The sequence below is a fragment of the Lactuca saligna genome, chromosome 5, assembly GCF_052625555.1.
Source record: "Lactuca saligna cultivar CGN05327 chromosome 5, ASM5262555v1, whole genome shotgun sequence".
In the NCBI taxonomy this organism is placed as follows: domain Eukaryota; kingdom Viridiplantae; phylum Streptophyta; class Magnoliopsida; order Asterales; family Asteraceae; genus Lactuca; species Lactuca saligna.
Window position 1 is genome coordinate 121,879,571 of NC_136421.1, and position 13,312 is coordinate 121,892,882.

General features: G+C 37.8%; 2 protein-coding genes and 1 long non-coding RNA gene across 3 annotated transcripts; 1 reads left to right on the forward strand and 2 right to left on the reverse strand.

Moving 5' to 3' along the window:
• The first annotated feature begins 486 nt into the window (after positions 1 to 486).
• LOC145045661 (putative F-box/LRR-repeat protein At3g18150) lies at positions 487 to 1,947 on the forward strand. The gene has a single exon (XM_078993981.1). The coding sequence runs from the start codon at positions 487 to 489 to the stop codon at positions 1,945 to 1,947; it is 1,461 nt and encodes a 486-aa protein (XP_078850107.1).
• Positions 1,948 to 9,879: 7,932 nt separating this feature from the next.
• Positions 9,880 to 10,436, reverse strand: LOC144998731 (polyadenylate-binding protein 2-like). The gene is made up of 3 exons (XM_078958468.1): positions 10,302 to 10,436; positions 9,996 to 10,172; positions 9,880 to 9,906 (listed from the first exon to the last, which is right to left on the reverse strand). Exons 1-3 carry the CDS (start codon positions 10,422 to 10,424, stop codon positions 9,895 to 9,897), a joined length of 312 nt encoding a protein of 103 aa, XP_078814594.1. The 5' UTR covers positions 10,425 to 10,436; the 3' UTR covers positions 9,880 to 9,894.
• A 1,814-nt stretch (positions 10,437 to 12,250) lies between these two features.
• LOC145047150 (uncharacterized) lies at positions 12,251 to 12,875 on the reverse strand. The gene is made up of 3 exons (XR_013682123.1): positions 12,768 to 12,875; positions 12,503 to 12,581; positions 12,251 to 12,424 (listed from the first exon to the last, which is right to left on the reverse strand). It is a non-coding gene; the product is annotated as an uncharacterized LOC145047150 (long non-coding RNA).
• Between the last annotated feature and the right edge of the window lie 437 nt (positions 12,876 to 13,312).

Here is a 13,312-nt window from a genome sequence, read left to right on the forward strand (position 1 = left end):
TAAATTAGCCAACACATATATGATTTCTAGTCATGCCAAATAACCACTCCGGCACGCCACCCATTTAAAAGGAATAAATGAAGTTGATTCGGCATTTCTCAAATCAAAAAACATAATAGGGATCATAGACTATAAATACCGTTGTTTAAATGTCTTATTTCACGAACTGCCTACACCATCTTGTGCTGATTCCTGTATCAGCCTATCAGGTATATTCCTCAATTTGTTTTGCATCTTATTGAAGGCATAAACTTGAGATTAAATGATTGGGTAATCTAGGCGTTGAAAATTAAATATTAATCGGTTTTCATTTTACTGATCGATACCATAACATTTTGAAACTTTTGTGATATTTGGTGGGGCTATATGAAGAAATATAGCAGTTTGTATATAAGTAAATCGCAATACATGCGACATGTTGGTAGTTTTTTCATTCTTAAAAAGCAAAATCTTTGACCTAAGAGATGATGTGTTGGTTTTATAGGTATGAATCGGAAAGGGAGGAGAAGCAGTACTCCATGTCCAAGACTAGAAGATGTTCCTGAGTTATTGCAACATATACAATCGTGGTTGCCCCTAGAAGAAGCCACCCGCACCAGTGTCTTGTCCAAATCATGGCTACAAGCTTGGTCTACCATCCCTACCCTAAGGTTTTATGTCCTCAGTGAACACGAAATAATAAAGCAAATGACGTTAAAAAGAAAGCACATGAAGTTGGTCGACGTGGAGCGCACTCTGATAAGGTATCTCCGTGACAACTTACAAATCGAAAAGTTTAATCTTAAAATTGACATTGACAACCAGGAGTCTGCTTCTCTTGCTGAAAAATGGATCCAAAGCGTAGCAACCAAAAGTTGTCTTAAAGAGCTTTCCCTCAACATCCGTCTTTTGGGTGCCTCGTTACGTTTGCCAGATGAGATTCTCTCGGGTGAAAACCTAACTAAGATAAGAGTTTCAGCTTCTTCGACGATGGTAATCCATTCTGATTCAATGAAAACTTCCCATCATCCGAAATGTGTGTCCCTACGAGAACTGCACTTGCATGATGTGCTCATAAGTGAAGAGGTACTCCATGACATATTGTCATCTTGTAACTTGCTTGAGGAGATACACCTTGTTCGTTGCTCTGGGGACCTCAATGCCATCAGGATTAAAAACCTTCCTTGTCTTTACCATTTACATATAGTTACAAATGATGGCGGCTCTACTGCTTTGGAAATCAATCACGTCCCAATTCTTCGCGTTTTTACCTGCAATGTGATTATGCATGGACGGTCTAAACGACCATTGATCAACGCCCATTCGATATCATTAGGAAGCAACGTGACAAAGTTAACATTATGCAGCGGTGTGTTCATCGACAATGCATCTCTGGACATGATGATCAATTCGGGACTACATTGTCTTGAGAGTTTGACCCTTGATTTGACATGTTGGACGTCGAAAACCTTTTATTTCACATCTGCTTCAATCAAGAGATTTTCCTTGCTGGACTGCCCACAACTAGTCGACGTGGTACACGTTACTGCTCCAAAATTACTTTTTTGGACCTTTAAAGGCGAGATGATGCCTAGGCTCTTGTTTCCAGACTCTACTCTTGAGGAAATCGAGTTTCAGCTGAGAATTACGATTCCTCGTCTAAGTGCTTCTTTTTTCCTTAACATGAGGAAAGCAGTCGCGTTAGCAACCAAATGCAACATTCATATAGACATCTCCTACAAAAATCATGACCTGCAACCATTTGAGATCGACATCGATGATCTAAGAGCTAGGCTCCCATTTCCTCCTGCTATAAATGTGGTCGTGTACCTTAGGACCAATGGCGATGAATGCCTGTGGGAGCGCTCCGCTTTTTTTGATGCATTCTTTGAGATTTGTCATCCGATCAGGACGTACATACAAGTGCAGACTCGCAGTTCCAACACAAGAATCACTTTTGCAGGCTGATGCTAAAGGAGGTCTTGGAGAAAAGAAAGAATAAGACAACCACAACGACATATTGGCCTCGTTACCTGAAACGTGTTCAAATGCACCGACCTGGTCATCCAAATTATGAAACCCTAACAATACAATACCACAAAAGGTTTCTAGATGGACCCGGTCCTATTAGTGTTCAATTCTTATTAAACTGGTGTTAAAGTTTGGATCATATCTCATCTTTTACTTTTCATTACGTTTCATTACGTGTGATGTTTTTTTTTTAAATTTGAAAACTCTTGCAAAAAAGGGTTCGTTTTCAATTAATCCGTAGAAATGGGTTGCTTTTAGGTGGCCCTTTTATTTTTCCTTTTCACCCTAATATAATTAAGTCATTTACTTTCTATATTTTTTATTTTATTTTAAAATAGTATTCTGACTTTTATATATATATATAAGGAAAAAGGAATATACATTACAGCCTCACCTAAGCTTAGGTATTAAACCTCTTGAAAATACATTGTTTTACTATATAAAGATTACGGTTAATGGATTCATAATTAATACTTCAAAATGTAAATTCAAGATCGACACAATAGAGTTTAGGGTTTAGGGTTAAGATTTAGGGTTTAGAGTTTAGGGTTTCGGTTTACATTTAGGGTTTAGAGTTTAAGGTTTAGGGTTTAGGGTTTAGATTTAGGGTTTAGGGTTTAGATTTAGGGTTTAGTAATGTTCACTTGGGTGAAGTAATAAACGGTAATTAAGGAAAGAAAACAGGGATGGTAAAACGATAATGAAAGAAAGAAATTTTGTGGAGGATGATATATTTACCAAGTGAAACCAAACCGGGTATATCTACTATGTTAAAACGACATATTTTATAAGTTTAGTACCTAAGCTTAGGTGGGGCTGTAATGTATATTCCCTATCCCCATATATATATATATATATATATATATATATATATATATATATATATATATATATATATATATATATATATATATATATATATATATATATCACTACAAGAAACGGGACCTATAGGGACGACAAATGTCGTCTCTATAGGTTAAAAATGTCGTCGCTATAGCCCCGTTGCAATAGATATTTTTGGTCGTTGCTATAAATATCGTCGCAATAGGTATCCTTTAGAGACGACATGTCGTCCTGTTTTGGTTCGTTGGGCTCCATAAATGAAGCTATAGAGACGACATGTCATCTCTATTGGTATATGTATAAACACAACATGTCGTCTCTATAGATAGAGATATAGTCGACTCTCCTTAGCCCTTAGCGACAACGTGCCGTGGTGGTAGATGCATCTATAGAGACGACATGTCGTCTCTATAGGTATGCCCATACAGCTGCTTTTTTTCTCTATAATTTCCCAGTTCTCATATTACAAAATTGCTAAAACAGTAAATTTACAAAATATATAAAATGGTAAATTTAACTGCAAAACATTAATATTCGATACAATCTCAAAACACTACATTATTACAAATATAATTAATAACTTTTATATTATTAAAAATATAATGTAATCAAAAACTTACATTAAAGAAAACAAATAATCATATGACATTTCTTTCTCAATTTATAAAAATAAATGTAAATGATGATATCAGAAACTAAAAGAATATCACTATCTCTTGGATCAAGAATCATGTTCACTGCTTCTTCCTTAATGGAAGTTACTTCAGTCTTCACATATAAACACATTCTGAGTCAACATATGTCACACCCCCGAACCAGACGGCGGAAACGTCCGGGGGCTATCGTGACTCATTGAATACCATAACAATGCATATACATGAAACATAACATTATACATCACCAACATTTGGAAATGATACAACTGGTAACGTTTACATTCATTACATTGTTCAAAAATTTCATTCAAAGAAAATAACTGATTGATGCTACTTAAGCCACAGCAAAACGTCAGAAAGTACAAATCATCTTCACTTTATCTGTTACCTGAGAATACAAGTATTTTGAAAAACGTCAACATATGAAATGTTGGTGAGTTCATAAGTAGAGTTTGAAATCCAATGTGTTGTTTGAAAACCTTTAGAAAATCCGATATTTTCTAGAAATAGAATAGTGTAACAAAAATAGGTGATGATCCATGAGTATGCTTGTTTGAATTCTATAGATGTAAGCGTAAGAGTTGTGAAATTCGACCGGAAATTTGTAATCGTTATTGAAATCCTAGGAAAACCCGACGTTTTCCTATCATTGTATCGTTGTATTCCGGAGGCATCGAGAATACAGAGAGTGGTGAAGTGTTGGGACATACGTTAGTGAAAACGACAATTCAACAACCTTACAAGTGATCCTTTTAGGCGTCACTCGTAAATCTTCACGCGACTCGATCCTCCCGGACTTGTAAAGTCCCACGACCGGAGGGAAGAGAGAAGGTACGAAACCTTCGGGGTTTCCCCGCGTCGTCCGAGACCAAATGCAATTGCGAAGGGCCCGAAGCCCAACTTGCAATCGTGAGTTACAGACTTTACTAGCAGCACTGAAGGACCATTGGGGACCAGCAGCATGGTTGCCATTGAAAGTCCTTTTACGTTATGTCGGGTCGGTAAAACCCAACACTTCGTAAGAGAGAGAGACCTTCGAGCCTTAAGATCAGGTCGTTGGGCTAGCTAGGCTCAACAAACAAGATTTTACACTTTTGGGGCCCAAAGATGGTGCGTAGACATCTGTGCACACTCGCATTGTAATAGTAATCGTTATGGTTATGAATCGAAATGTCGTAACTTCATCGTGTTAGTGATTTTGGATTTTTATTGGTTCGAGATCGAACCAATTCGTTTGACAACGACTTTTGGTATTGTAGTATATTGTATTTCGTCGACAAGCGTGTTTCCATCAAATGGTCAAATTGCATATCTTAACTAGCCTTGAATATTTTCTGTTTTCAGCCCCTCCTTAATTGAAGAATTTACTCTTTTTACCCCTTTATTTAAAAACTTTCCGGTTTGGTCCTTAAATAAATTTTCTTGACATTTTTATACCAAAAATTATTGAAATGAGTATTTTCCAGCAAAATTATCATAGAAAACAGTTTAAGCCCTTGAAACTTCAGTTTTCTCGGTTATAGCCCCTATTTTTCGCAACTTTTACATTTTTGACCCGATTTGGAAAAACTTTACAATTTTGGTCCCTTTTAAATTTGGAAAGCATTTTAAACCTTTGAAAAGCATATGGAACACTTATAGTCCACTGTTTTACAGAAAAATGCAGTTTTGGCCCTCCAATTTAGGAAATTTCGCATATTGGGCCTTATTGGGCCGAAAATGTCATATTTAGCCCAATAAGCTTGGAATTTATGTTTTTAACCCTCTAAATAGCATATTTTCAAAAAAAATACATTATGTAAACTGTTTTGGTTCATCTCACCCATCAGATTTCGAAATGTTTCATATTAGGCCCTTCAACTTTGCATTTTCAACATTTTATGTCAAAAAAATGAGTTTTTAGCCCAAGTTAAGTGTTGTTAAGCTATTTAGCCATGTTCTTAGTATACTTTGCATGTGATAGTCTATTTTGTGCTATGATAAAATGTATGTCTCGGTTTTTAGCATATCACCCTAGATCTATCAATAAAATTATACAAAACATACATGTAAGCATAGAAATCAACCACAACATACACATAATGATGGATCTTCACATTTTCTTGTATTCCCCCCCATAAAAACTCATAAAAATCGAAAATAAGGGGATATGAAACTCACCTTAGGATGTAGTTTCGGTTTTTGAAGAGAATATGAAAGAAATGGAGTGATTTTTCGGCCTTAGCACCTTTCCTTGGTAGATCTCGAGTTTGATGACTTCTAAGGTGTAAGATCACAAGTTGGAATAGATTTAGAGGAGGTTTTTGATGGAATGAAGTAGCTAGATCATGGATTAGTCATCAACTTACCTTAGATGAGGATTTTTGGTGATGGATTCTCCTTGTGAGGCTTCTTGATTCACGAAAATTTTGAAGAAAGAGGGAGGATTGTTCTTCAAGACTTAGAGAGTTTGGAAGAGATTTTTGTGGTGTGTGTGTGTTTGCATACGGCCGAGAGTGAGAGAGAGGGAGAGAAGAGGTGATCTTTGAAGTGATATATGCATGGAGGTATGTGATATGTGCATAGAAGTCCATTGGATAATAGTGAGGTGTCACTCACAAGTCAACATGCCTCCCTTCCTCTTGGGCTTGTGCATTGGGCCGAGAATTTGGAATGGAAGGAGGAAAAATTGGGCTTTAATGCCCTAAGCCCATATATAAGTTAGGTTAGATGGGTTTTAACCCAAAAAAAATGTAATATGATTTTTACACTTTGTTGGGCTAGTTTAGGTTAATCATGATTAAAAATTTTGAATTTATTTCATTCTAGGCCCAACATAGCCCAAAATGTTGAAATAAATAGATGTGGGTCCAATTAGAGCCCATTTAAGGGTTCTAAGCCCATGATAGTCAAATTGGAAGCTTATTGGTCCATTTGGATCCAATAAGAGAGTCCTAGTCCAAAGTGGACTTAAACAAGGACTTCTAGGGTTTCCAATTGTTTGGTGACTATTTGTAGTACTTGCAGGAAGTATTTGATTGAAGTTTTTGATTCACATTAGTTTGAATGTATGGATTACATGACACAAAATTTCCAGTTGTGACAACATATACACTTGCAATGTTTAAGTTAATCCACAAGTAAATAAAATGACAGGTTTGCCCCTGCGACAGTTTCCAAGTGTTTCACAACTGCAGCATATACCCTTATCTGTTTTGTGGGGGAAGCATTAGCAAGTGCAGAAGCCAACGCACCAATCGAAATGGGTTGTGTGATTCTAGTGTCTCTCAATGCCATTCCACCCATGTCATATGGAACAGAAACCATTCCCCCACCTCCAGTTCCGATCATGGAACCATCCGGAACTGTAACATCCCAAAAACACAGTCTGAAATTTTCGTTTAATTTAATGATAAAACCGTAGTCAATAAACCTCATATAGAAATCATAAGCAATGTATATCAAAATATTATAAAAACTATCAAATATATCAGAGTATAAACATCCCAGGCTGAACAAATGGTGTATGCCCTGCAATCTTCTCGAGCTCCTCTTTTGAAAACTGAGTACCTAAAACCAAAACTGAAACTGTAAGCACGAAGCTTAGTGAACTCCCCCCCCCCCCCCTAAACTACCACATACCATACAATAACATATAAACACATATTGGGCCTTGCCCACTACATCGGGTCGAAGCCCGCTGCATTGGACCGAAGTCCGGAACCGACTGGGACCTTGTCCCCTGCATCGGACCGAAGTCCGGAACTAACTGCATCGGACCGAAGTCCGGAACTGACTGGGACCTTGTTCCCTGCATCGGACCGAAGTCCGGAACTAACTTCATCGGACCGAAGTCCGGAACTGACTGGGACCTTGTCCCCTGCATCGGACCGAAATCCGGAACTAACTGCATCGGACCGAAATCCGGAACTGACTGGGCATAGAATAGCATACCAAAAACACATATCAAATAGCATAACACACATGATCATAAACTCATATACTGCATACTACGTCAGGCCGTAGCCCATAACACTTAACACATAAATCTTGTTTGAGCCACAAAGGCATCAAACAAACTAACAACTGCATCGGACCAAAGTCCGGAAACTACTGCTACTAAACAGGCCGACATTGTGGCCTTAGACATGTTCCTACTGGAAGGAAACTCACCTCACATTGCTGAAGTCCCGCAGATACAATCCCACACTGCTGAAGTCCCGCAGACTCCACCCCAGTTGCTGGCTGATAGATTCCCGAACTGTCAACACCAAATAACACCCAATTAATAATTGGGTTCTAACACATAACTAAAAATACATGCTTTGGATAATTACTACATTACCCCTAGTTTGGCTTACCCAAGCCCAAGGCCCAATGCATAGGCCCAAAGTCAACTAGGGATCAAAGTCCAACATATGGCCCAATTTTCCAAATCGGGCCCAAACCTCTACATGGACTTCCCTTTAGGACCAATTGATCAGTCCACTCCAACATGTATCACTCTAGGGCCCAATATCATACAACCATCTAGGCCCCAACTATGGCCTAATTTTCCAAATTGGGCCCAATCTTTCATATGGGCCTTACCCTAAAGCCCAACTAATTACTCTAGTCCATTGGATTATTCTCGGATGGGCCAACACAAAGCCCAAGTGAAATTAGGGTTTCACATCAAAAGATAACTAGGGTTAAGTGTTTTTTTACTTAACCCACTAGGGACTTAATCCATTAAGTCCATTGTTGCTTAGATTAATTTCTGTCAATGATTATTATTTAGTATTTCACTTATTAAATAATTCTCGTGTGTCCTGATAAATTCCCAAATATTAATATTTTCTCAATTAGCTCATTAAGGACTTAGTCCATTAAGTTCTTTACTCTACTAGATAAATGACATGGAATAATTGGGCTTAATATTCAATCCAATCTCAATGGACCAAAAGTGGGTCCAATAAGTCTAAGGCCCAATACTCATAATTAGGGTTTTCCACCCAAACATGGCCCAATAGGCCCAAAACCAATCTCTATGCCCATTAGGGTTTGCTAATGGGGCACCACCTACTACCACCTCGGGTAGTGGTGGTCAATGGCGGCTCACAGCGGCGGCCACCACCTTACGGTGGTGGTTATTATTATTTTTCTTATTAATCAAATATAATTACAATTACAAGGCTTTTATCCAAATTAACACACATACATAGCCACACCATGGTGGCCAGTGGCGGTGCTTGGCGGCAGCCACCACCTCAAGGTGGTGGTGGTGGGGTTTTTCATAGAATTTCCGACTGAGAATGCTAATGCAGCTCCATATTGATTCCACACACACCAACACCATATTGCACACACACAGCCACCACCTCACGGTGGCCGGTGGTGGCAGAAGTAGACATCCATGGTGGAAACCACCATGGTTGGCTGCCATGGTGGTTGCTTGACTTCCGGCCATCTACTCACACATGTAAAAGAACTCAATACGTCAACACACCTACTCATGTGCACCCACCCAACGAACACAATTGATCCCTCCTGCTGGTGGTGAACCTCGATCGGGGCATTGAAGGAAAGGTTTGTTGCTGTGGAATAACACCAGGAGCGAAAGATGACTAGAAAAAGCATCGGCAACAGTTGAGGGCGGCTGTGAGCGTCACCAGAAAGAAAACAAGAAGGGGGAGGACGGCGGAAGGTGGCAACGGACTTACTCGACAGTCATATCGTCGACTGCACTTACTGGAAGGTAGGAGCTCCACCGCTCGATGGCTCGACTGATCAAAAAACGAGCAAAGCGGTAGTGGCAGCTGGGAGGGTGATCGAAGGATGAAAGAAACTAGGTGGTAGTGATGCAACAGTGGGTCTCCGACCTTTATTACTGAATCACATCGGAGCAGCAACTTTCGTCTTCTTTGGTAACCCGACGATAAAGTATTGGTGGCTAACGGAAGTTGACGGGCATCCCAAAGTTGATCAGAAAAATGAGGAGAAGGGGGAGCGACGGATGGAGAGTCACAAGGTGGCGGCTAAAGAAAGCATTAGGGTTAGGGTTCTTATATGGCTTATATACCTGTGACTATTATAACTTATTTCCATAATATACACTTCCAGCCCCCCTTCTTTTATTCCTTTCAATTTTGCTCCATTAGTTACCCTTTAGACCTCGGCTCCTAAAATTCTTTACAATTCAATTCCGAATTTTACGAATCAGCCCTTGACTTCATAACTACTTACAAAACAAATCTAAAATTAACACTTTTAACCCTCAACATCTAAAATTCTTCGCAAATCAGTCTGGGGCTCACATTTACTAGTTTATTTAAATAAACGGGGCGTTACAGGAACATTCCGTCCAGGGGTAACGGTACATCTTCCCACGAAGATTGGAATTCATTTGTGATTCCAGTGTCTCTCAACGCATCATCTGTTATTCATTTGTTGTAATCAATCTCAATTAATTAATTTAATTATTAATATCACTGAAATTTTTTTACAAGTGATTGGAATTCTAACCTGTTGCTGCATTAGGGGTATGGGCTGATGGTTTTGCTGACCTAGACCAGTAGCATGCCTGCCACCTGGGTGTTGAAATTTTTGACCTTGCTGCACCATTGGCATGAAGAAGTTTGGCATTGGGGCGCCACCTGGACGCATACCTAGCACGAGTTGCTGTTGATACCCAAATCCAGGCTGTACATGATTTTAAAAAAGAGTTGTTTAGTTTTGAAAAGATCTTTACAAGAACAAAATATTCAACACCATGAAAAATCTTTAAACATGATTATAATAAAAAGAATAATTTTTATTAAATGTTATTACCTGTGGAGGAATGAATGTAGGCTGAGCTTGACCATAGAATATCTGTTGACCTAAACCTGGCCCACCAGGTGGATACATTGGCATACGTGGTGCTACAGCTAGCGCCATTGCAATTGGACGCATCTATGAGAACTGTGCCTATATACAAAAAGGGCAAAATTGTCATTAAAATGTTTATATTGCATAAGAAGTAAGAACATATGTCTCAAGTCTCAACATACCTGCAATCTTGCCCTTCTGTCTTCCTTACGTTGTGCAAGTGCCACATAAAGTCAGACTTCATAGATAGAGAGAAAATGTAAAAACTCAAATGATACAAAAAGAATATTTACCCCTAATGCCTCTTGTCTATCCTTGTTTTCCTTACAAAGATGAAATCTGGAGATGAATATTTGAAAACATTGTCATTAATAAAGAATATAAAGTTTCAAAAGCAAAACATTGTCATTAATGAAAGGAAATAGGATGCTATAATAAACAAATATATGAATGTATGTTGCTATAATAGACACTACCTGAGGAACCTCTACTGTCATAAGGAGTCTCATCTCTTCCTTTCCTCTTCTTATTACCTCTGCCTCTTTCATTATTTTCCAAAGATAATTCCCATCTTTGGAGAATTGAACCTAAGGGTAAAATGGTCATTTTTTAAACCATGATTAAATATAAACATGCATATATATATATATATATATATATATATATATATATATATATATATATATATATAGCTTACTTACATGTGTAACCCCACCTTCATGACCATGTAGGACATATAAGAGCTCCATATTATCTTCTCTATGTATTGCTGTAGTTTGATTATAAGACCCTGTAGCAAGCATCCCCGTATGACTTGGAGAAAAGGCAATTGATAATATGATACGTGAGAGCAAGGAATAAAGCTCATTATTAGTGAAATACCCAAAATACCCTTGTAATTAACCACACCAACCTGATTATCCTTCCTTGTTTCCTTGGATCGTTGAATGTTGTTGGAAATCTCTACCAGGGCGATGAATATCAAATATCCTGATGGATTTGTTGTATCCAACAAATATCCTGAATCAAATAAGTTAATATTTATATAGAAACAAACTTTCATTCATTTCTTTTTCTTATTAAGAAATTATACTTTGAAAAGTCTGACCAATTATGGCATTGTGGATTTTTTTTAAGTACAATGTTGTAACATAAAGAAAGGAATGTATGGTTCTGTAAGAAAAAAAATAAAATAAAGATGAAAGAAAATGTGGTGTAGTCCTTCAAAATAATATAAGCTTACTTTTTTCGTGAGGAATTGAAACCAATTGAGAAGGCAACAGTTGTTTCATCCATGGCATCATATGCTCGATATGTGCAACATAGTTGTAATTCCATGTTGAATCAATCAAGTGTTAATAAATTAATACCACAATTATTATCCATAAAATGAATAATAATAATGACTAATTTAAAAATTCAATGATATAAATTAAGACCAAAGCACATGCTATATTCAATTAGGTGCATTTAGTTAAATATTAAGATTAAAGAATATGATGAAGCACCTGTCCTGTGCTATAAGATGAATAGGCACGAGTGGTGGTTGCAAACACACAAGAGACTTGATCTACAATACAATCAGAGTAACATAATTCTTGTTAACTGCTGATTTACATGCGAAGTATCTTTGGATAGTCTACTAATAATGAAAGAAAAAGGATATCAACAAAAGAACCTGAAGCAGACATGTAAGTATGCATTTTGATGAGGATTCAGGTCCATCTACTGCGTCTGTAACCAAGAACTTGAGTTTCTCTTTAAAAAAAATCATGAACTGCCTGAAGGGAGCAAATTATTAGTAAATTACACATACACATACTATTGATTAGCTATAATTGATGAAAAGAAACATTGATAAGAAAGATTCCTACTATTCGATGAACTTTATCAGAACTTGGAGAAAGAACAATGGAGGTATTGGTAACTATAACTCCATCTTCATCATTTGAATTTAGCTTATGTATAAACTCCTTCAGGGAGTTGGAATCAGAGTCACCAGCTAAGGCTCTAAACGATTCAATTTCACTAAAATGGTTACCATTAGTTTGATTTGTAGTCTTTGATTCATGTTCCTCTGCTGTCTGAATCGAAAAAATGTAGACCGCTAAAGTCAGATGTAAGGATGAATGGATATGATTGTTAATTAGATGATAACAGACCTCCATTGGTGCATCTAAGGAAGTCAAATGAACAACATTTCCATCTAAATCCACTTCATTGACTATAAAACCAGAGTACCTGTAAACAAAAACATAAAATCAAAAGGCTACTCTTCATTTGAATAAAATGTAAATTCACAATTGTTCCACCTTTATAGAATCATTACGAATGTCTGAAATGAAAGGAGAATACCTGTACTCCCAAGTCTGAAAGCCTGATTTGTAGAGGATGAAATGAAGAGGCTCCTAATAATTGAACACTAACCTAGGTCGCCGGAGTGGGGCATCTATTCTTTAGAATTTGTAACAGGAGGTGAAAATGAAGCTGGTAGTTAGATTCGTCGGCATTGAAGCTAATCGTCGGTGGTCTTCAGCAACTAACATGAAGATCGAGAGTTAGTAAGAAGATTTGTCGGGAGTAGGAGGTGAGGAAGTCACCAGGGCCCAGGGGTGAATTGTCGATAGAGAGAGAGAGAGAGAGAGAGAGACTGATGATTGAGCGTGCATGCATGAAACGAAGGGGATGCTCTTCTAATGTTGGGCATAGAAAGCTATGGGGACGACAAGTCATCCCTATAGCTATCAACGTCCGAGATTTATTTTCGTGAAGGGCGCGCTAAACACACATCCTTTCCCACTTAACACACTGAGTCGAGAAGTCGTCGCTGTAGCCTCAAAAGTAAAAAAAATCATCAAATCCATGGCAACGAGATGTCATCCCTATAGGTAGCCAATAGCAACGACAAATGTCGTCCCTATAGATCTCGTCGCTATAGGTTCTTATTCTTGTAGTGTGTGTGTGTATATATA

Bases quoted from the DNA above. Each gene is read 5' to 3' on its own strand.
- LOC145045661 (XM_078993981.1), top strand. From the start codon at position 487: ATGAATCGGAAAGGGAGGAGAAGCAGTACTCCATGTCCAAGACTAGAA.
- LOC144998731 (XM_078958468.1), bottom strand. From the start codon at position 10,424: ATGCGTCCAATTGCAATGGCGCTAGCTGTAGCACCACGTATGCCAATG. The intron at 10,173-10,301 runs GTAATAACATTT...AATCATGTACAG, and splicing joins CTACATTCATTCCTCCACAG to CCTGGATTTGGGTATCAACA.